At 38.5% G+C, this 23,969-nt stretch overlaps 1 protein-coding gene and 1 pseudogene across 17 annotated transcripts in view; one reads left to right on the top strand and one right to left on the bottom strand.

Annotated features, from left to right (window-relative positions):
* Positions 1 to 23,969, top strand: part of PPP1R12B (protein phosphatase 1 regulatory subunit 12B) — a 257,353-nt gene that overhangs the window by 51,551 nt on the left and 181,833 nt on the right. For all 17 annotated transcript variants that reach the window (XR_009210862.1, XR_009210864.1, XR_009210861.1 and 14 more), the window contains exons 2-3: positions 16,349 to 16,479; positions 22,159 to 22,277. Coding sequence is in view for 8 of the 17 variants with exons in the window: in XM_032136943.2 (XP_031992834.1) it covers positions 16,349 to 16,479; positions 22,159 to 22,277 (250 nt within the window). In the remaining 9 variants the exon portion in view is untranslated. The remainder of the gene's footprint in view (positions 1 to 16,348; positions 16,480 to 22,158; positions 22,278 to 23,969) is intronic.
* LOC116458214 (U6 spliceosomal RNA) lies at positions 9,695 to 9,794 on the bottom strand (annotated as a pseudogene).

Here is a 23,969-nt window from a genome sequence, read left to right as displayed (position 1 = left end):
GTGCCAGACACTGTTCCAACTGCTGTGTCCATATAAAGATATGTAATCTTCATAACAATACTAAGAAATATTACTGTTTTTCCCATTTTATAGATGGGGTAGCTGAGGCAGAAAGAAGTTAAGTAACTTATACAAGGTCTTATAACCATTAAGTTCCACAGCTGATATTTGAATTCAAACTTTCTGGCCAATGCACTAAATCGGGGTCAGCAAACTATAGCTCATGGGCCAAATCCAGCCCACTGCCTGTTTTTGTACAACCTATAAGCTAAAAATAGTTTTGCACTTTTAATTAGCTGAAAAAGAAGTAAAATATTTTGTGATATGTGCAACTTATAAGAAATTCAGATTTTTAGTGTCCATAAAATTTTACTGGAACCCAGCTATAGTCATTGGTTTAGTGTTGTCTATAGCTGCTTTTACATTATAATGACAGAGTTGAATGTTTGCAAGAGACTATGATCTGCAAAGCGTAAAGTACTTCTTTCTTTTTTCTCTTGTTTTTTTTTAGAGACACTGTCAGGCTCTGTCACCCATGCTGGAGTATAATGGCACAATCATACCTCACTGCAGTTTTGACCTCCTGGGCTTAAGCAAGTTTTTCATCTCAGCCTCCCGAGTAGCCAGGACTACAGTTGTGCACCACCATGCCTGGCTAATTTTAATTTTTTTTTTTTTTTTTGGTAGAGATAGATTCTCGCCATGGTGCCCAGGCTGGTCTTGAACTCCTGTCCTCAAGCAATTCACTCACCTTGGTCTCCCAAATAAAGTACTTTCTATTTGGCTCTTTACAGAGAAAGTTTGCTCTAAATCAATGCACTATACTGCCTTACAGTATATTTTGTTTTATGAATTAACACAAAAAATATCATACGTTAATAGCAATACTTGGACTTATGTACTAGTTATCTTTTTAAAAATCTGTTTTCATATTTGTCATCTTGTGTCCTCACATCAACCCTGAAATAAAAAGGTTAAATTTGGCGTTTTTCTTGTATAGCTAAGAAACTTAGCTGTGGAAAGATTAGGATGGGCTGTGATATTAAAGTCAGACTCTTTTGCCTATACAGTATCTTACAACATCCTCCATTCTGTTCTGAAATTTCTCCTCTACCTCTGTCCTACATAACAGTTGTTCAGAGTTTGGGCTTGAGGACACTCTGTAAATGAGACAGTTGAGACACATTGAAAGCAAGGTAACACACACTCTTTCCTTAACCTTCGATGCCTCTGCGACAGCATCTGAAATTTTCTGTCTTGGCAAGCTTCATCTAATTCTGAGCACCCTGCTAGTGAAGTGCTCTGGGAGGCTGGGATTTGATTGCAGATAAGTAAGCACTTACCATCAAAGGAGACAGGGGGTGTTTCTCATTTTCATTTCCATAAAGGGATGCCATTGCTTTGCCAGGCTATGTGGAAAGTCTTTGCCTTAACAGTGAATCTTGAGTTCTCTTTCAGGTTTTTACCTGTCCATATTCTACTTTTGGAACATGAGGTTTCTACCTTTTTGCTATTCCTGATCTTTTCCTGGACTTAGGAATGCCTTCTCTTACCAACCAAATCACGGAAGCTTTTCTTGTTACCTTGGTACTACCACTAAGCTAGTCGGGGAGAGTGGAATCTAACTCTTCTATTTGTGACCTCAAGGGATGTTTGTGTTATTTATTGGTTTATATTTTTCATTCTACTTCCCTTCTTCTAGGACGTAGCAGTCTGAAGTTTGAACTACAGGCCATGTTTTGTTGTATCATTATGCTTGATGCTTTCAGGAAAAAACCAAGTTGTTTAGATTTCTAAAGTCTTAATCTCTAGTGTGTCTTCTGTTTTCAGCCTCAATAGTGAATTTATATTATCGGATATACAAAATTGATTATACCCAGATTTGGACTGTTAAGGCCTAGCAGAAACAAGATGCAGCTTTAAGAGCGGCCAACTATGTTTCTGCTCATAGCCAGCATTTCCTTGGCCTCGGACAGTGCTGAGGTCAGAGCAATGTAGAAAAACAATTCTCTGTCCAAGGGGTCAGATGCCTGAGAGATGCAACTCAAACACCTACAATGAGCGGTAACATATACAGACATTTGTCAAAACTTAGTGAATGTATATCTAAGATTTGTGCTTTTCACTCTATGTAAATTTTACTTCAAAAGAAAAATTATACTGTGAAGAGGTATTGAACTCTATAGTTAAGTATTTGGAGAAATTATTACTAATGTCTGAAATGTGATGAATGGATGAAGGGATGGATACATGGCAAAGCAAATACAACATTAATAGTGGACGATAGCTTGTGTGCGTATATGGGGGGGTCACTGTGAACTTCTTTCAACTTTTCTGTGTTTGAACATCTTCATAATAAAAATTTTGGGGAAAATAAGAAAGTAAAGGGGATGGGCAGGTAATACAAATTAATAAAGCAGGCTCGGTGTAACACAGTAGAGAGAGATGGGGCCTGGGGCACTGAGAAACGCATGTTCTGCCTAAAGAAGGCAGCTGCCACTCAACTCCAACCGGTTGTTACTTTGTGGGAATTTGGCCCCAGTGTTGTAAGGTAATCTAATTTTTAAAAAGGAGTTTCAAATATAGAATTTTTGTGTGCAAAAAATCTTTAATTTTAAAATACCATATGGGCCAAACAGTATATTTTTAATTTACCAACTCATTTTCTATTCCAAAGATTTCAGTTTTCCAGAAGAAATTGGGGGTGTCCTCTTGAGTTGTAAAGTTACCATTGTTATCACTAACACGTGCCTTTAAAGAGATTTCAGCTGTAGCTGAGACTGTATACTGTAACCTCAATTCCCCTGTTGTGTGGGCTGCTGTACAATAATGCCTTGCCAGGCCCTTGCCATGGTATTCATGACACTGACCCAACCAGGACTTTGCTGTGGGGCAGGGAATAGCTGTGAGGCTGGGCTGGTTGGCGCTGATTTCTCTAGGCTCACTTTAGGATTATTTAATATGGAAAGGGCAACAGTACTTGTTAGTTTGCTGCTCAAATATAGTTCCTGAGTGTAAGTCACTTAGGCTTTAAGAGAAATTAGCACTAGTTGGGAATCAGAAACAGAAAAGACTTCTAAGACTTCCTTATATTCCCTGTTTTGTCTAAGTGGTGTCACAATTCACCCATGGTCCTAAGCTCTTAACAATCTCCATGTTATCCTTTCTCACCACTGACATTCTAATAAGTAACCCTGTTCTGTTCATTCTACCTCAGGGGTACTTCTCAAATCCATGTCCTCCCCAGTGTCTTAGCTGTCAGTACCTTACTTCAAGACCTCATCCTCTCTAGCCTGGATTACAATTTCCTCACTGGTGTCTCTCATGAGTTTTCCCTCCCAGTGGTTCAATTTTCATATTCCTACTGCAATTATCATTCTAAGATACAATTCTGATAGTATTACTCTCTGGTTTAAAAACCTCAATACCAGCCGGGCGCGGTGGCTCACGCTTGTAATCCCAGCACTTTGGGAGGCCGAGGTGGGCGGATCACAAGGTCAGGAGATCGAGACCACGGTGAAACCCCGTCTCTACTAAAAATACCAAAAAAAAAAATTAGCCGGGCGTGGTGGCGGGCGCCTGTAGTCCCAGCTACTCAGAGAGGCTGAGGCAGGAGAATAGCGTGAACCCGGGAGGCGGAGCTTGCAGTGAGCTGAGATCGCACCACTGCACTCCAGCCTGGGTGACAGAGCGCGTCTCAAAAAAAAAACAAAAAAACAAACAAAAAAAAAACCTCAATACCTCCCTGTTGTCTTCAGGATAAAGGTGAAACTCTTTATCATGGATGGGATATAGGGACCTTCATGGCTGTCAATGTACCCTACCAGCCACAATTCCTCCTATTTTCCACTAGCCTATAGGGTAGGGTTTCAATTTCTCAGTATGGCAAATGAAGCCCTACTTAAATTTCTATGCATGCCCGCACCCCCTTTTTAGTCTATGCATGCATAGAATTCTCACTATTCCAAAAAATGGACATTTTCTGTTTCCTCCAGACCTTTGCCTATGTTATTCTCTTTGCTTCAGATTCTCTTCATCGCTGCTGTTTCAGTGTTCTCTTTCTTCTTTATAACTCAGGTAAATAATTTTTTTATTTTTTTTTTAATTTTTATTATAATTTTTTTGAGACGGAGTCTTACTGTATTGCCCAGGCTGGAGTGCAGTAGCGTGTCTTGGCTCACTGCAACTCCACCTCCCAGCTTCAAGCGGTTCTCCTGCCTCAGCCTCCTGAGTAGCTGGGACTGCAGGCGTGTGCCACCACGCCCAGCTAATTTTTTGTATTTTTTAAATAGGGACGGGGTTTCACTGTGTTAGCCAGGATGATCTTGATCTCCTGACCTCATGATCTGCCCACCTTGGCCTCCAGGGTGCTGGGATTACAGGCGTGAGCCACCGCACCCAGCCCAAATAATGTTTATACTGGGAGGTTTTTCCTGTGGCCCCTCGACCAAGTTAGCAACTTCTTACTCTGTACAACAACACTTTGTACTTATCTCTCATTTTATATTAGAGATTATTTCTGTTGCATTGTATCATTTACATGCCTCTTTCCACCACTAAATGGTAAAGTCTTAATCATTTTTTATTACTACATCTCCGCCTGAGGACCATGTCTGGTATAGTACAGGCCTTAGCAAATATTTGTTACATGAATAAATGGAAATGCACATTATAGTCAGGGAACACTGATTACTGAGACATTCTTAACCTGTTCTTTGGTAATGTGAGTCAGTGTCAGATCAGAACTTTATCTTCTTAGATTTTCTGCTTGTGCTAACAATTAGACTTGATGGACCCTCAGCAGCCAGTGACTCTGTTATGGTAAAACACAGTCTAAAGCCCCTCAACTTCCTTTACCAGCTATAGAAGTCAGCTATGGGAGCCCTGGCCCATTGTTTTTCCTTTCCTCTAATCCTAACTTTAATTAACTTTCGTCTCTTATGAATGAAACCTGACTGTAATCTGTTTACATGTACAGGAACTTACATAGAGCTTATATTTATATTTAAGTATAACATTACTTGTGTAGAACTATATTTATGTTTAAGTATATCATTTTTGCTCTTGTGTAGAAAGGAGGGTCCCTTGTTAACTCTGGAGATTATACAAGGGTAATATAATAATAGCAGCTAACACATAACATTTAACTGCGTTCCAGGCTCGAAGTGTTTTTATGTACATTAGCTCATTGAATCCTAATTGTAACTCCATGAAGTAGTTCTTATGACTGGTATGATAATTTAACAGATGAGGAACCTGAAGCAGACAGAAATAACTTGTTCCAAGAACACAAACCGGTAGACCTGGGATTTGAACTCAGGAAGTCTTATTTCATAGTCTGTGCTCTTAACTGTATACTGTACTGCGTAGGGTTATATAACTGCTTTCTCTTGTGTCTTCTACCATGCAGTACTCTACCTGTGGGAGGACATGACAATAAGTGTTATGGACTAATAATATATTATTAGCTTTGACTATATAAAACTCTTGATGAAAATATGCTGGGAAAATAATAACCTTTTATTTAGTATCTCCTTTTAGGGATAATATTTGGTGTGCTGATTTATACTTTCTGCAGATTTAAACTGCCTGTAATTTCTTTGTGGCATTCACTCCTTACTCACCTCAGATCCCAGAATTGCCTGCCTTCTTTTCCCCAGGCTTACTTGACAGCTATGGAGCATTGCCCATGCCATAGCTTTCAGGCTGTGCTCTTGTGGCTTGTGAAACACTTGTTTATGGGCACAGAGTGATCTGGAGTTAAATAGAAAAATCCCTCTCCACGGGACAACAGTTTACTCTACATGCCAACTTGGCAGCAGGGTAGACCATTGGGGGGCTGTGATTAAGACAGGTAGCCAAGAGAGGAAGGAGGTTTCTAATCCAGACTCATGCTAATAAACAGAGTGGTAACCAAAGCACTTTAATGAGATCTTTGTGTTTTATATTTAGTCTAGTTAGGAGTAACCAACTCAATTGGCCACATTCCTTATATAAAATTATTGGAGGGGTAGACTAATATCAGTTTACACTGTATATACTAAAATAAAGCTATTTTTAGGGAGATGGTATTAAGCATTGAAAATATTCCATGTACCAAGTAGTTTCTTGACCCTGGCCATGAACTCTATTTCGGACACCTCTAAATTGGTAGGTAGAAAGCATTTAGGTGGTTCTGTGACTGAATATATGACCTTAAATAAGAATCATTTAGCTTTTCCAAGGCTGAGTTTCTTCATCTGTAACATGAAAAGTCCTAATGCTTATCACTCCAGCTTCCATATGCTTTTTTCCCTTCACTGTTTTGTTATAATAGTCTTTTTCCAAGGAATGTCTTTGATCAAGTCTGTAAAGGTGTATCATTCCATTACTTAGTGTGTCTCAGCTCTTATGTAGAGAATTTGTAAGACGGCAATTTCAACAGGACTTTCTTATATTCAAGTGTCAGAGTTACTCAGCTATCTCACCTTTGATCTGAAAGAAAGTCATACTTGGGATTTTTATCACAATTAGTAGGCCACATTTATTGTTCCTCAAAATTAGAATTATTAATGAGTAACAAAGTAGAGATTTGGAGACTGGAACATACAACTTCTGTTTGAAGATGACTCATGAGCTTTGAGAAAATGCGGATTTCATTTTCTGAGCTCTTCATCTTCTTTCTCCTCAACTTTCAAAAAACATGATTTGGTGATAAGAGATCAGACATGTATAACCATAGTGCAAAAGTTGCCAAGTTGTAAGACAGCTGAATGAATTTTTCTTCATTTGGGTGAATAAAAGCATGGGGAATAGAGAAGATTGAGGGAAACATTATTTGAAGCGAACGGCTTATTAGAATCCAAATTGAACACATTTTTGAAACTTAAGTACTGTTAACCCTTAGGCAATATGATACTTGCTCTTAATTGAAGGGAGATGTTCTCTGGTCCCAACTTGTAAACATTTGCAGTCTTGAGGTAATATGCCAGTTTACCGAGAACAAAATCTTAATCAGTATGACACTTCATGGAAAAATTCTTTACTTCTGCTGTCTCGGCTGTCTCTCTTGAAAGGGTACAGATCTGTGTCCAGAGCCTGCCTGACCACTGAGTACATAATCAGATACAGTTCTCACCATTTGAGAGCCAGATTGTCTCTGCCAATGGGGTTATGAGTCTTTCACACAGGGCAGACAGTTGCTGGGGTCACCTGTCATGTTGGAGCAGACTGCTGTGATGATTCCAACTTAAGCAGTAGTTATACTATATCATGATTGGAATGAAGAGACAGGTACTTGGAAGGATTGACTCAAGCTCTGGATCAGTCAATCTTAACTACTAATAGGTTAAAGCCTTCCTGTAGTGAAGATCTCCTGATGGTGGAGATTGCCAGATTTACTGAGTCCTTCATCACCTTTAATTTATTTGTACTATTGGCTCTCCGTGTCCATGGGTTCTGCATCCATGGAGTCAACCAACTGCAGATTGAAAATATTTGGGAAAAATAAAAAATAAAAATTTAATATTAATAAAAATAATACAAATAAAAACAGTTTAGTATGACTATTTACATGGTATTTACATTGTTTTAGACATTTTAAGTAATCTAGAGATGATTTATAAAGTATCTGGAAGGATGTGCATAGGTTATATGCAAATACTATACCATTTTATTTAAGGAACTTGACCCTCAGTGGATTTTGGTATCTGCAGGGGGTCTTGCAACCAGTTCCCCATGGATACTGAGGGACAGCTGTATAATTTCTTGGCATGTTATTTCTTGGCCGCCTAGTTGGGGCAAGGGGACTTTGAGCTTAGAAATGTTGGGTTTCACAGGGACCTCATCAATTAGTATTTCTATCCCGGTTTCAGTCCTCAGCCAGAATACTTTCAGTAAAATGCCTCATGTGAGAACCATGATTAGTTCTTTCAGGGTTTTGCTATTTGAGCCAGAGATTGGTTAAACAGTTTCTAAAACTTTCTATTTAATGCAGTTGTCTTTTAAAAAGTCATATGATAAATTTATTGATCACTTTTCATCTGTCAAAGAAGGGATCAGTTACAGCTGTGATTTTCAGTTACTAGTAAGGATTGAGGATATGGCAGACTCTCTAGGTTCTGATTCTGATTCCCTATTCTAAGCCAAGTTTATTAGTTTCCTGTGGCTTCTGTAACAAATTAACACAAACTTGGTAGCCTAAAACAAAATTATTCAATCATTCTTCCACAGTTCTGGAGGCCAGAAGTTTAAAATCAAGGTGTTATCAGGACCACACTCCCTCTGGTATATATACTTTGTATGTATATACCATATTTTACTTATCCATTCACCCATCAATGGGCTCTTCAATTGCATCTACGTTGTAGCTATTGTACATAAGGCTGCTGTGAACATGGGTGTACACGTATCTGTTTGAGAGACCCTGCTTTCGATTATTATTATTTCTTTAATTTTTTTTTTTTTTTTTTTTTTTTGAGACAGTCTCATTCTGTCCCCCAGGCTGGACTGCAGTCTCTGTTCACTAGAACCTCCACCTCCCGGGCTCAAGCAATTTTTGTGCTTCAGCCTCCTGAGTAGCTGGGATTACAGGCGCATGCCACCACACCCAGCTAATTTTTTGTGTTTTTAGTAGAGACGAGGTTTCGTCATATTGCCCAGGCTGGTCTTGAACTCCTGAGCTCAGGCAGTCCACTCGCCTCAGCCTACCAAAGTGCTAGAATTACAGGCATGAGCCATTACGACCGGCATCAATTATTTTGCGTTTATACCCAGAATTCTTCTGGATATATATTCAAAATCCTATTTTTGAATAGAAAATAGAAATGGTAATTCTATTTTTAATTTTCTGAGGAACTTCCATATTGTTTTCCATAGAGGCTATACCATTTTACATTCCCCTGAGCAGTGCACGAGGATTTTAATTCCTTGCCAACACTTTTTTTTTTTTGAGATGGAGTCTTGCTCTGTCACCAGGCTGGAGAGTAGTGGCGTGATCTCAGCTCACTGCAACCTCCGCTTCCTGGGTTCAAGCGATTCCCCTGCGTTAGCCTCCCAAGTACCTGGGACTGCAGGCACGCGCCACCATGCCCAGCTAATTTTTTGTATTTTAGTAGAGACTGGGTTTCACCATGTTGGCCAGGATGGTCTCAATCTCCTGATCTCGTGATCCACCCACCTCAGCCTCCCAAAGTGCTGAGATTACAGGCATGACCCACCATGCCCAGCTAACACTTTTTAAATATTTCCTTGCATGCTAAAATTTTATTTTTATATTTCATTACTTATTTTTAGAGACGGGTCTTGCGTGTTGCCCAGGCTTGAGTGCAGTGGTGCTATCATAGCTCACTGCAGCCTTGATCACCTGGGCTCAAGCGATCCTCCCTCCTCAGCCTCCCAAATAACTGGGACTACAGGCCTATTTTGTTTTTTTGATAATAGCCATCCTAATAGGTATGAGGTGCTATCTCATTGTAATTTTGTTTTTCATTTCCCTAATGATTAGTGACATTGAGCATTTTTTTGTATGCTTATTGGCCGTTATATCTTTGGAGACATGTCCATTCAAATCTTTTTTTGCCCATTTTTGAATCAGGTTGTTTATTTTTTGTTGTTGAGTTTTAGGAGTTCTCAATATACTCTGGATATTAATCCCATACAGATATATGATGTGCAAATTTAAAAAATTTGTTATGTACATGTATTTTTGCTTATAAAAAATATGGAATGCTTCATGAATTTGCTTGTCGTCCTTATGTAGGGGCCATGCCAATCTCTGTATCGTTCCAATTTTAGTATATGTACTGCTGAAGTAAGCATTGATTTGCAAATATTTTCTCCCAGTCTATGGACTGCCTTTTTACTCTTTTGGTAGTGTTTTTTGATATACTCTCAACAATTTTGTCCACATGATTTGTTGAAATCAAGGAAAGTGTGGGCTGAAAAATCCAAACAAGTAGGTGTTAGGCTGCACTAAACCCAGCTTCTAGTATAACATATGCCCAGACACCTGGAGCTGGGTTTTATGGGGAAGAGAGTTGTTCTGAGGCCAAGGCAGGTAGTATTAGTGATATTGTGAGACACAACAGCAAGGTCAGCTCTGAAAGCTGGCACTTGCTGGTGGCAACAGTTGCAGGCTATTTTGGGAACCGAGGAGGCTTTGTTTTGTGAGGACTTCTTTGCACTGCCAGATTTAACCCTGGCACTGATTGATCATCAGCCACTTTTGCCTTTGATATGGAGAGAGCAATATCAGGTACAGTAGTGAGATCACAGTGCTCTTTCCCCAGATTATTGGTAAAATCAAGTATTTTTCCTTGGAGATCGTCATTGCCAGACAAATGTGACATGCTGATGTTAGGAAGCTTTAATTTATTACCTGGCAGTTTTTCTAAATAGTTCCTTCATACTAGTAATTAAGTTATATCTCTATTTCTTAAGAAGCTTAGAACACATTGTTACTTTAGTAAAATTCGATGTGTCTTCAGGAATGCAAAATAGGAGGAAATGGACTTAAACTACATCAGAAGGAATCTGGGCCAAATGCAAAGAATTTCCCCATTATCATGGGTGACATCAAAAGCTTGTTTAGCCTGCTTCCCAAGAAGAGGAAAGACCTGTCTCTCTGAAAGGTTTAGCACAGCTCTGTGTAGAGGCATGGTGTTGAAGTTCATGTCCCTGGAAACAGTTTTATAAGTGGGCGAATCTGCTCATCCTACCATGCTTCAGTCGTGAATGAGTCAGCAGCACAGCTGCAGATGGAGTGGGCAGAAGGGCATCTAAATTTAGTCATTATTCACTTGAGAAGATTTTCAGGAACTATGTGTCTCTCATCCATGCTTTAGTCTCTCATCCATGCTTTAGTCATATTCCTTCTTCTGGAGGCAAAAAAAAAAAAAAGCAAGAGAACAGTCACTCCAAGGTGCTTCATGAGAGTGAGTGTCCTACAAGTCTGTTGATTGGTCTTACCTATAAGGATGATTCTCTTCCACCTTAACTGGGTGCATACTATTTTATTCATATAGCTCCTGAATTTAAGAATCCATGGGATTCTGAACATTAGAGAGGGAATTTTCTGCAGTTAGACTTACAAACAAGCTCCAGAATCTTGCTAGTTCAAAAACATTTTTAACCAAACTGCTTTCCTCCTATAAGGTACTGGGGGTGGGGAGGGCTGTGATCAGTGAGGAATAAGTACTTTTGTTTTTTTTTTCCCCTTGAGGCAGTTGCTGTGTGTTACACTGTTGCCTTAACAACAACAAAGTCAGGAACAATTCCAAGGGCTTATCTCCTTTAATCTTTACAAAACCTTATGAGGTAGGTGGTACTCCCAATGCTATAGATGAGTACATATGCTTATAGTTAGGTTAGATACCCCACTCTAGGTTGTATGCATCAGCAGAGCTGGTATGCAAGCCCTGGTCTCTCTGACTCCAAAGCTGGTGCTTTTATTTATTTTACAAATAGAGGTGAGGTCTCACTGTGTTGCACAGGTTCTCCTGGACTCAAGCGATCCTCCCCCTCGGCCTCTCAAAGTGCTGGGACTACAGGTGTGAGCCACCATGCCTAGCCAAAACTGTTTTAAACAACATACCATCCTTCACTTTGTGGAGGGTATGGGGAATGATTTAGACAGTTGGCCTGCTTTATTTTCTGTAAGATGGTTCTTCACAGATTGATGATCGCCAAATTACATTTTTAGATTAGGCTAGTTTTGTTGTTCTTGTTGTTCTCTCAAACTTCCTTACAGTGTCATTCCCATAAAAGTTTGTATCAAACTGGCTGTAGTGGCATGTAGCTGTAGTCCCAGCTACTTGGAAGGCTGAGACAGAGGCTTTTTGAGCCCAAGAGTTAATGACCAGCCCTGGCAACAGAGCAAGACCCTATCTCAAAAATGTTTTTTATATCAAGGATTTGAGATTTATAAGACACAATATCACAAAATTTAAAAGAAGAGAACTGAAGTAGTGATGAGGTGAAGGAGATTAAGAAAAGGAGAGGAGAAGTAAGAGGGGTAGAAAGAGAAAAGACAAGTTTTCTCCCATTTGATACCTGGACTAGCTGGGCTTATTTTAGGGCCTCTGGAATGTGGCTGCTGTTGTCTTTAAAGGCCAAAGAATGATCTTGAAAACATTGGCTTCTAAAAGTCTGCTTGATAGTAGTGTGGACATTAGAGCTAAGTTTTTAGATTGTTCTTTCAGAGCCAAAGAAATTTTGCAACCCAGCAAGAAGCAATTGACCCAGCTGTCCTGGCGCATACAGGTTTAGACGGCACATTTGACCTTGATATAGGAGTATTACTAAGGGCAAAGAGTGTTTTTAGTACAACCTTTAAAATACTTTTTTCTTATTGGACTTCAGTACCTTTTTCAAAGTGTCCCCTTCCATTTTTTTACTTAAAAACATTGATTTACAAAAAAGAAAAATAAATAAAATAAAAATGTTGATTTACAGTTTTTAGTGAGATACTCTGCGATGAGTTGGCTAGACCTTGCCATATGGGATTGCAAATGGGCAGACATACAATATATGACCAATTTAGTGATAAGCATACTTATGAACTATTTGTAAATATGATGAATAATTATGAAACATTTTACATGGTAAAGAATGGGATATACTTGTGGAAGTTGATAAACCTAAGAAAACATCATAGAAGAAATATAATTTCTGGAGCTGCTGTTGAAAACTAGACCATTATGAATACTGGCTATAAAAGTCACATTGGCCAGAAGGTCAGATTGGAGGAATATATTATATAGCATCAAATCAAACCTAGATTGACATTTTTAGCTAATCTCAGTAAGTGTAAAAGAAGTATCAAATATTTGGGGAAAAAATAACAAAGATGCTGTTTGTAATCAAGTTATCTAATTAAATTTTCGTCTAAATGAAATCACCCTTTTTTCATTCATCCCCTTCAAGGCAGGATTGATATGAGGTTTATCTCTGAAGGGAATTCCTGTAAGTTCTCTTGGTATGATATGTACTACTTAAGTCCTGTAGTTACAAGGGCCCTCTAGAGTTCTAACTTTAATTCTTTCCACAGTAATCTTTTGCCATTTAAATAGTTGTTCATTATCACCATGAAATATCTTTTGGTATGCTCGATTAAAGACTGGTTATCAAACTGATCTCAGGATTCCTTTATACTTAAAAAATCATTTAGGACTCCCAAAATTTAACCAGGACTTTGTTTGTGTTGATTATTATATGTTACCGAGAAATTTTTAAAATATGTAGTTATTATATATGTACTTATTAAGTCATTTAAAGCAACAATGACCCTGATTACATGTTAATATAAATGACATATTTTAATTAAAAATAATGATATTGTTTTACATTTTTACAAATTTATTTTAATGTCTATATTCAATCTGTTGTGATATATTATTTTGATGAAAGTATATAAAATCTGACCTCTCAAAGGTATATATTTGGAAAAGGGGGGAGCATTTTAATAGTCTGTTCAGACAATTGTAGATGTTTTTCTTGGATATTATACCAAACTCCAATAAGTGATAGTTTGTTTCTTTTTTTGAGACACAGTCTCTGTGGCCCAGGCTGGAGTGCAGTGGTGCCATCCCGGCTCACTGCAACCTCTGCCTCCTAGGTTCAAGTGATTCTTGTTCCTCAGCCTCCTGAGTAGCTGAGATTACAGGTGTGCACCACCATACCTGCCTAGTTTTTGTATTTTTAGTAGAGATGAGGTTTCACCATTTTGGCTAGGCTGGTCTCAAACTCCTGACCTCAGGTGATCCACCTGCCTCGGCCTCCCAAAGTGCTGGGATTATAGGCATGAGCCACCACACCTGACCTGATAGTTTCTTAAATGTAAGTTTTAGAAATGGTAGTTTAAGACATGAGTTTCTTAAATGTTCATGCAGTGTGGAAACTGAAACCATGTCAATGGACTTTTCTTACTGTGTTACATTAAAATGCATTTGTCTAACTTGTACTTTGAATCTTTTACTTCATGTGTGATTTTCTAACACCATGCATTTGTTTATTTGGAAAATATAGATTGATTGAGTTACAGAGATCTTACAAATCTAAATACATTTCATTATATAATATCAACAAATCAGATTTGTTGATAGTCAAACAGATCTGATCAGAAAAGTGAATGCTGAGATGCTGTCACACTCATGGTGGTAGCTGTTTCCAGAATTCTTATTTTCACTTGGATGGTCAAATTTTATTGCAACACATACTGATTATTTTCTCTGGAGTGACAGGCTTACTTTGTTCATTTTCAAGTCTGAATAATCATAATTTATTGGTTATTCTTTTGAGTAAAAATGGTGCTACTTTGATTTTAAAAAGTGGCTAGTTCATCTCACACCTGAAGCAGATGCATAAGTGGTGTGTTTTTATTTTTATTTTTGTTTTTGTTTTGGAGGCATGGTCTTGCCCTGTCACCCAGGCTGGAGAGCAGTGATCACAGCTCACTGCAGCCTCGACCTCCCAGGCTTAAGCCATCCTCCCACCTTAGCCTCCCGAGTAGCTGGGACTACACGTGTGTGCCACCATGCCTGGCTAATTTTTAATTTTTTTTGCAGAGATGGGATCTATGTTGCTCAGGCTGGTCTTGAACTCCCGGACTCAAGCAATCCTACCACCTCAGCCTCTCAAAGTGTTGGGATTACAGGCATGGATTACCATGCCTGGCCCGAGGTGCTTTTTCCTAGAATCAACCATCATACCTCAAAATGCAGCAGAAGTGCTTTACGTATGCTTTCTATTTTCTCACACAGAATATTAAAAAAAAAATTCTACTGCTTCTTCAAGGTTATTCTTAAGTGAAACTGGCTTTCTTTTTTATTTTTTTAACTGTATGTGGTGAGGAAGAATATAGTGCCTGCTGGTAGTTTTTGATGCCGTTGTCTTGCTTCATGTTAAGGCACCAGCAGTTTTACTCACCATTGCTTTTGCATCATTAGTGTAAATGTCAATACAATAAAAATGCAAGTAATATCTTATTATTATGAAAATCCTTTGATTTGGATAATTCTTCCTGAGCTGAAGTTTTAGCCTTGTTTGTTAAAGGAGGGGATTAAAAGGCAAGTTTTAAAAAGGGAGTCTCATTTGTTTCTTGGTCCTGAATTATCCCAATGGTTTTGTAACCATTCAAGCCTTGATGATGATTACCATTTTCACATGTGGGCCTTCTACCACATTTTTATTCTGTAGCTATGTCAAGACCTTTTGTTTTTTTTAGATCTCATTGCTGTTTGTGACTGTTTCTTTTAGTCTTATGGTAAGCCTAAAGCCTTTATTCAGAAAGCTTCTGCTTTCTCCTAATTGCTGCCATGAAATGAGCAGATGAGACTCCCTAACCATCCATAACTGCAAGCATACTTTGCCATAGTGTTTGAAGCCATTCAGAAAATATATGAAAATACATTTTTTCTGTTTGAAATGATCACCTTACCCTTTCTCACCAAAGCAGTGTTTGTTTAGCAATTCTAGAGTCGTAAACTACAACTTCCCACTGAGAAAAATTGCATTTGATCCTGGGTGATTTTTTCTTTTTTAAATGAATGAATGAATGAATTTTTTTAATAATAGAGAGAGGGTCTCACTGTGTTACCCAGGCTGGTCGCAAACTTCTGGCTTCAGGCAATCCTCTGATTATTTTCTTTTAAAATTAATAAGCATCTGCGACAAATAGGTAGCAGTGAAATAAAATTCATATACAAATCAGTGTTTTGTAACATGCTTTCCTTTTTATAATATAATGATGAAACAGCTTATTCATTTGTAGCACTTTAGAAATCACTTTCACAATTAATCCTAATAATACTATAAATAAGATTAAGTGTCATAAGCCGGGTGTGGTGGCTCACGCCTGTAATCCCAGCACTTTGGGAGGCTCAGGTGGGTGGATCACCTGAGGTCAGGAGTTCGAGACAAGCCTGACCAACATGGAGAAACCCCATCTCTCTAAAAATGCAAAATTAGCCAGTCTGTGGTGGCACATTCCTGTAATCCCAGCTACTAGGGAGCCTGAGGCAGGAGAATCGCTTGAACCTGGGAAGCGGAGGTTGCAGTGAGCCGAGACTGTGCCATTGCACTCCAGCCTGGGCAAAAAGAGTGAAACTCCGTCTCAAAAAAAAAAAAAAAAGATTAAGTATCATTATACATGAAACTGTGTTTCACAGTTTAGATATTAAGGCATAGAGACATTTAAGAGCCTGCATAAGATCACAAAGCCTAGAAGTCATGCTCTGGACACAGTTTGGAAGAAATAAAAATTAATGTATTATTAGAACTGCTGGGCATTGTCAATGCCCAGAGCAGTGTCTGGCACATAGTGGAACTCAATGAATACTTGTTGAATGAATGAATGGACTTTTCTTTTCAGGCCTGTATTGATGAAAATTTGGACATGGTGAAGTTTCTGGTGGAGAACAGAGCCAATGTAAACCAGCAAGACAACGAGGGCTGGACACCCCTTCATGCAGCAGCTTCCTGTGGTTATCTCAACATAGCAGAGTGAGTCTCTGTGTGTGTGGCTTTGCAGTATTTGTAGGAATAGCCTTCATTTCTCCTCTATTCTTAGGAATATGAATTTTATAAATAGTTATAATCTCTATTACAGATTACAAAAGCAGAAAGTTGAATTATCTTTAAGACATAACTAATACAATGTTTTGTAAAGCTGCTAAATCCATAGTTTTTTAGTTGAAACTCTTTTTGTTTGCTTCTATTTTCAGGTAATTTATATTTTCTGGGATATGCAGAGGTGGCTGTTCCACTGTCTGGGTTCACTTTCTGAACAACTGTAGCTGGGCACGTATATAGGCAGGCCTGGAGATGTTTTTCTGGATTCTTTGTAAACCTGTTTCATTGTTTTTTTTAAAAAATCAGTTCTTAGTACAAATGAAGATAAAAAATGCCTAGCATACCAGTCACAGCACTTGTGTAGTTAACAGCAGAAGAATGAGCCTAAACATGTGGAACAAAGGAAAGGTGGGCACTGGCATGTGTTCTCCACGTTAGTTGAATGGGAATATTTAATAAGACACATTAGGAGCTACTAATCTCCAGGACAACTACTTGCCCCTCCCGTGGGCAGAAGAATCCTGCCCATGTGGTACCTGAGATACAAGAGGCACTGAATAAATATCTGTTGTGTGAAGGAATGATCAGGGAGTTTATTTTTAAACAAGGAAACATCTTTAAAATGGCAGTCGAAACATCTTTAAAATGAGGCAGTTGAGTGTATTCTAGATGAGGGTAAATTTATATTGTTAAGGTAAATTCCCTAAATAAAATCATGATATTCTATGCTCCTTTGAAAATCAGATTGCTTGTGTGAAGGCCCTTTTCAATAATATGATTAGAGCTCCATTACATTTCTTCTGTCCAGGAAACAGCAGGGAGAATTTTGTTGGCAGCGCTGTAGAGGCCTGAGAATGACTTCCCACAGAATCTGATTTGCCCAGGTTTCCTAAGGGAGAGCCTGAGTTGCTAGGTTTTCTGCTGACCCAGGGATGCTCAGTGGGAGACGTTAAACAAAGGGAGAGTCAGAGCCAGAGAAACTTTAGGCAGCAGCACTGGTGTTTGACTGGGCTGCTTGTTCTAAAAAGTGGGTGACTGGGTTGGCCCCAAAGCCAACAGAAATAAACAGTGCAGTTTTCTTCACTGTTGATTCCCCACTCTGTTCCAATTTAGTAAAAGTCAGTAACCTCTTCATCCCCTAGGCTGCCCATTTTCAGAGTCTAACAGGAAGAAGGGTTCTTATTCTTAGTCTTATCTAGTAACACCAGAATTCTGATGCCTAAGAGTTGAGGTGATTTTACTTAAAACATTTATTTAAGAAACATTTATAGAACATGTTGGCCTTTCAATTGCTGTTTGTTCAAGTGGCATGCTTGTGATATTCGAGCTACCAAATCTCATTACATTCAAGGATTCAATTTTTTCCTAAGTTTTTTTCTTTCACTTTTCTAAGGAGAGCTCATGCTTAGAATTAGGATCACCTGTGCTGGCATTATCCTCCTGTGTGTGAAGCTAAGTACAGAGAACGATTGTAATTGCTTTTTTTTTTTACAGTGATTTCTTTATTTCATCTTTATGAACAAATATAATTCTTCTGGAAGTAAGTTCAAAATGTAACAATCTCTAGCTCAAACAAATATTACCTTGAATGAAATAAATCTGTGAGAGCTACTATTTCCTAAGACAGATTATTACAAATTAAACTTGGAAGTCTGACCAGGAGAGAGGTGATCTAGACCAGAATCCATTGCAGAGGTGGGGTGGTGGTAGAGATGGCCTTCTTTATTTTATTTTTCACTATATTTATTTATTTGCAGTATGTAGCATTTTTTTAAATATACAGTGGAAAAAAAACATTGTTTGTACTATTCATTTTGGTTGCTTTACCTCAGGGCCAATAGAGAATGTTGTAAATAAGATCAGTCCGTGATCATCTCATCGTTTTTATTTTTGTATCTTAAAGATCTTAGACTTTATGTTCTTATTCCCAGAATCATTAGGAACTCTAAATTTCAAGGGAGTAGAAATGAATAAAGACAAACTGGCTTTCTAGGAAGAATCCAAGTACATTCTATTTCATGTTTCATGGTGATCTTTTTGTCTCAGTATGTTGCATCAAAAGCAGGGAGCTTCAGAGGCTTTTTTCCTCATTTTAAAATGAGTTCAGGCTCAATGCTAGTTAGCTGGGTGTTTTTACATTTTTTTTTTTATGAATAAATGTTTAACTTAGAAGCAGCAGATTGACCCAGACATACAGCATTTGGCTTTATAGTTTATTGAGATGCTAATTTATTCTCAGTTTTTGAACATATTTCATTTTCTTTCTTCCTCCCTTAGGATAGTAGCATAAAGACCGTGTATTGGTGTTAGGAAGGACAAGAAGGCTTTATTTTCTAGGGGCATATTTATTGAGCTAGTGGCTGTTTGTAAGCCTTTGGGCAACTGTAAGGATTCTCAGAGATAAAGTAGAAATTACTTCATAGGTTGAATTTATTCTTGTCCAGGTAAAAGTAAAACTAAAGAGGTTTTTAACTTTTTTTCTTTTTCCCTAGAACTGGAGAAAATGGAAAAACAGAGAACCAAATTACTTTCTAAAAATTCATCTTCTTGGTTGTAGAACATGGGAAAAGCAGGGTCCTGTATACCCAAGTGACATTATGCCTGATCCAGTAGGGATGGACTAGACGTCAGAGTAGAGTGGTTAAGATATTTCATGTAATTCAAGCACTATTAATGGAATACCAAGAGAAAGCAAGTGTCAGATGCCATGGCGATGATAATAATGAGGAAGACCCAGCTGTTGCTATGAACCAAAAAGTATCTGAGACAGATCTCAATCAATTTAAAAGTTTATTTTACCAAGGTTAAAGACGTGCACCCAGGAGACAGATCTGTGCCTTTCCCCAGAGATCAAGTTGAGAGCTTCAATACTTAAAAGGGAAAAGCAGCCTGGAGGGGAAAAGGGGAGGGCATGGTCACATTCCTGAATTCACATGTTGCCAGAGAAAAGGAGCAGGTAGGGGAATAGTCAATTAAATGTTCATCTCACGCTCAGTAAATCTCACTTTACATAAGATAATGGGAACATAGAGATAAACATAGAACCTGTAGAGATATTTAACTTTTTATCTATAGCTATCTGCTTAGGAACAAAAGGTAAGGCAGCTTCTTGCATGACTCAGCTTTCAGCTTAATTTTTTTTCTTTTGGAATAGTGAAATTAGGGTCCCAAGTTTTTATTTTCCTTTCACATTGCCTTCAAGTAGCTTTCAGTCTGATGGAATGGCTACATCGAGGTACAGTGTAAGTCATGACCGAGGTCTAGAATTAGTGTTTGTTGGGGAGGAGAAGGGGGAGGATGGGGTTAAAGGAAGGAAAGAGGGAATTCAGTTTGTGAGAACAGGCAAAGGTTTCATGAAGGCGAAAGCATTTTAAATGAACTTTGAAAGAAGTGAAAGGTTTCTATAAGGGAAAAGAGAAGGGAGAGTGTTCCACCTAGTTGGAAGAAACAAGCTGTGGAAGAGAGCTGGGTGAGAGTTGATGTGTTTGGGAACAGTAAGTGATTTAGTTTGATTATAAAGTATAGGGTACACTTCAATCCAGAAAACATTTGTTGAGTGCTTACTATGTGTATTATTTGCATTTTGATATTTCACGGTTGGGGAGGTGTAGCTGAATATTCCTTTTGCTTAAGGGAGAGGAATCAGAAGAGAGGGGCTGTTGAATATGTGAAAATGAAGGGTAATTTATGAACGGAATACTAGGACTTGTTAGAATTAAGAATACAAATAGAGGGAGTTAGTTTTGGAATTGAATAAGGTCTGTCTTCCTCTGAGACTATAAGGGAAAAAAGGAGATGGTTAAAAGGTGAATTGTGAAGGCTTTTGAGCTTTATATTTGTAGAATTGATCTATAAATTAACAAACATTTCTTGAGGCCCTATTATACCAGGTACTAGGCACTGAGAAAGCAAAAACATGGTCTTAATCTAATCTCTATTGATTCTTTTCCCCCTGCCAACTTTTTTTTTTTTTTTTTTTGAGATAGAGTCTTGCTGTCACCCAGGCTGATCTTGGCTCACTGCAACCTCCGCCACCTGGATTCAAATGATTCTTGTACCTCAGCCTCCTGAGTAGCTGGGACTACAGGTGCCTGCCACCATGCCCGGCTAAGTATTGTATTTTTAGTAGAAGCGGGTTTCATCACGTTGGTCAGGCTTGTCTCAAACTCCTGGCCTCAAGTGATCTGCCCACCTCAGCCTCCCAAAGGATTATAGGGGTGAGCCACTGCGTTTGGCTCCCTATGCCAATTCTTTGAATGCAGTAGCCAGTGGCCATATATTATCTCTCTCTCTTTTTTTTTTTTTTTTTTTTTTTTAAACTATCCTGCAGTGTCTAAAATGTGGTTCCCATGGCCGGGTGCAGTAGCTCACACCTGTAATCCCAGCACTTTGGGAGGCCAAGGCAGGCGGACTACTTGAGGTCTGGAGTTCAAGACCAGCCTGACCAACATGGCGACACGCCATCTCTACTAAAAAAGTACAAAAAATTAGCTGGGCGTGGTGTCACGTTCCTGTAATCCCAGCTAATCAGGAGGCTGAGGCAGGGGAATTGCTTGAACCTGGGATGTGGAGGTTGCAGTGAGCTGAGATCGCACCATTGCACTCCAGCCTGAGCGACAGAGCAAGACTGTCTCAAAAAAAAAAAAAAAAAAAAAAAAAAAGTGGTTTCTTCAATATAGTAGGGGACCAGTAAATGTTTATTGAATTGTTGAATGGATTGAAGTCTAATTTGAATCATTTTTCTTTTTCCTTTAAACACTTCTGAGTATTTGATAGAGCTCTTCGCGTTATTAGGGTTCTCACTGGCCCAAAAGTGACTTGATCTAGAGAAAAGATGAACTAGATTTGAAGTCAAGACTGGGGCTGTACCCTCTGCCATTTACCCTCTATGTGGTTTTGAGAAAATTACTTAATATGTATGAACCTCAATTTCTTAAAGTCATGGTAATAATACTCACATTGCCTACTTCATAATGTTGCCTAAGACTTATAATTTTATGTGAAAGCACTCTGAAAATCAAAAAAGATCTATGTAAGGTATGAATTATCAGACCTTTCTTCTTCAGAATCAAGTATTCTATTTGGATTTAGAATTTAATTATTTAACGTTTTAATATTTCTTAAGTAATTTAGTTTCGTCTTAGAGTAGAGGAAGATTTCATGTGGATGTCTGGTTGATAGGAGAGTTTTGTGGAGGCATAATTTAGGCAGATTTATGCAAATTTTAATGCACACTTTATTCTTCTATTTTCACACCCACAGCACTAGTTAATAAGCTCCAATGTGGCACTGGGAAGGTTTAAGGCTGCATGCCTTCTTTATGTTACTTAGAAATTCTCTTGCTATCCCCTGGGAGTGAGACGATGGGAGTTATTAATATGAGTGTGGAAGAAATCCTTTTTGTTGGCATTGCTCTAGTCAGGAAATGGGGAAGCCTTCCATCTTAATTATTGAAGTTTAAGGCACATAGAAATTAATAATGGAATATCTTCACTGAGACCATGTTTTAAACTCAAAATAGAGACTTCGCTGTGTATTGAATGCCAGATGCATGGGTAAAATTTATATTAGATTGACAGATAATATTGATCCTGGATCTTGTCTACGCAGGTATTTCATTAATCACGGAGCCAGTGTAGGTATTGTCAATAGTGAAGGTGAAGTTCCCTCTGACCTTGCAGAAGAGCCAGCCATGAAGGATCTTCTTCTGGAGCAAGTAAAGAAGCAAGGTAACCTTATGGATTGCAGGGGGCCAGGAAAGATTCTCAAACACCACCATTTACAGAAAATAATCCATTTGCTGTGCAGAGCATTTCACTATCACATGATAGGAGAGGATTTGATCTGCCTGCACTGCATTAATCATTAATCCAGCATCATGTATCCTCATAATAACTCAGACAAGAATAGGCCAGATGCCAAAAGGATGACCAATCATTCCTTGTTTTTGCCATTCAGAAGTTGCATACCCATCATACAATTAAGAGTGACCCGATGAGGAGTGTGAACATTTCTTACTGTGTGTATGCATGGTATTGGGATACAGTGTAAATTTGAGAATTGGCCAAATTCAGTTTGTGACTTTGCATCTTTTCCCTTGTTGAGAGCTAAAAGTGGTGCTGGTAAAGATATTTATTGTAACTAACCATGAGAATTAGTATGATAATTTGTTGAGGTGAGGAAGCTAACTTAGAATAATATATTCTAAAAATGTTTATTCTTATTTTATAGTTTTAGGAGAATCGATTTCACAGAATAGGATGGAATTTTTCAACCTGGAAGTCCCTGGGTTCACTCTGTGGACAAGATTTGTAGCGATTTTTTTCTTTAGTCCTTCTGCTAAACTACCTTACTCACAATCTTGCAGTTCATCCCAGAGGATTTAGCTCCAGTGGTCTTTTCCAATATGAACTTTTAGAACAGTCAGGGCCAATTCTTGCTATCCGCATTGTTTACATATTATCCAAAACTGCGTTTGTGCTACAACAGCAGAGTTGAGTAGTAGTGATAGATTGGATGAACCACAAACCTGAAAATATTTATTGGCCCTTTGGAGAAAGTATGCTGATCCTACCTTAATATAGTGATGTTCTAGGTCAGTGACTACTTGCTTTTGCTGCCTTTCATGTATAGTTTTTGTGTCCTTTTTTTTTTGTTTGTTTGTTTGTTTGTTTTTTGTTTTTGAGACAGGGTCTCACTCTGTTGCCCAGGCTGGAGTGCAGTGGTGCCGTCTCAGCTCATTGCAACCTCTGCCTTTCAGGTTCAAGTGATTCTCCTGCTGCAGCCTCCTGAGTAGCTGGGACTACAGGTGCGCACCACCATGCCTGGCTAATTTTTGTATTTTTTGGTAGAGACAGGTTTCACCATGTTGGCCAGGCTGTTCTTAAACTCCTGACCTCAAGTGATCCCCCCGCCTCGGCCTCCCAAAGTTCCGGGATTAAAGGCGTGAGCTATAGTGCCTGGCTTTGTGCCCTATTGAATTGAAGAATTTTATGCTTAGCTTAACCTCCAGTCTCAATCAGTTTTGTCTCCTAAGATTTGCTTTAAAATGTACAAACAACTTTAAAAAAATCAGTTTTAAAAAATAGTTTTGATTGGAGAAACCACTTTTTCTATTTTGATTGCTGACTCTTCAATGAGGGAACATACTCTATTGAAAGGAGTATTCATATATATGTTTAACTTTCCAGCACTGCTAACACTTCTTTGTGTTTGGAGTACTGATCTGTTTTAAATTGGTTACCTCTTCACCCCATCCATCTCCCAAAATCACACAGATAATACTTAGGTAGTTGACAGGTTCTCTTTTTTTTTTTTTTTTTTTTTTTTTTTTGAGACAGAGTCTCACTGCGTCTCCCAGGCTGGAGTGCAGTGGCGCAAACCCAGCTCATTGCAACCTCCGCCTCCCAGGTTCAAGCAAT

This window comes from Hylobates moloch, unplaced genomic scaffold, assembly GCF_009828535.3.
Source record: "Hylobates moloch isolate HMO894 unplaced genomic scaffold, HMol_V3 SCAFFOLD_18, whole genome shotgun sequence".
Taxonomy (NCBI): Eukaryota; Metazoa; Chordata; class Mammalia; order Primates; family Hylobatidae; genus Hylobates; species Hylobates moloch.
Note: the sequence above shows the minus strand (reverse complement) of the source record. Positions and strands in the feature narration are given on the sequence as shown.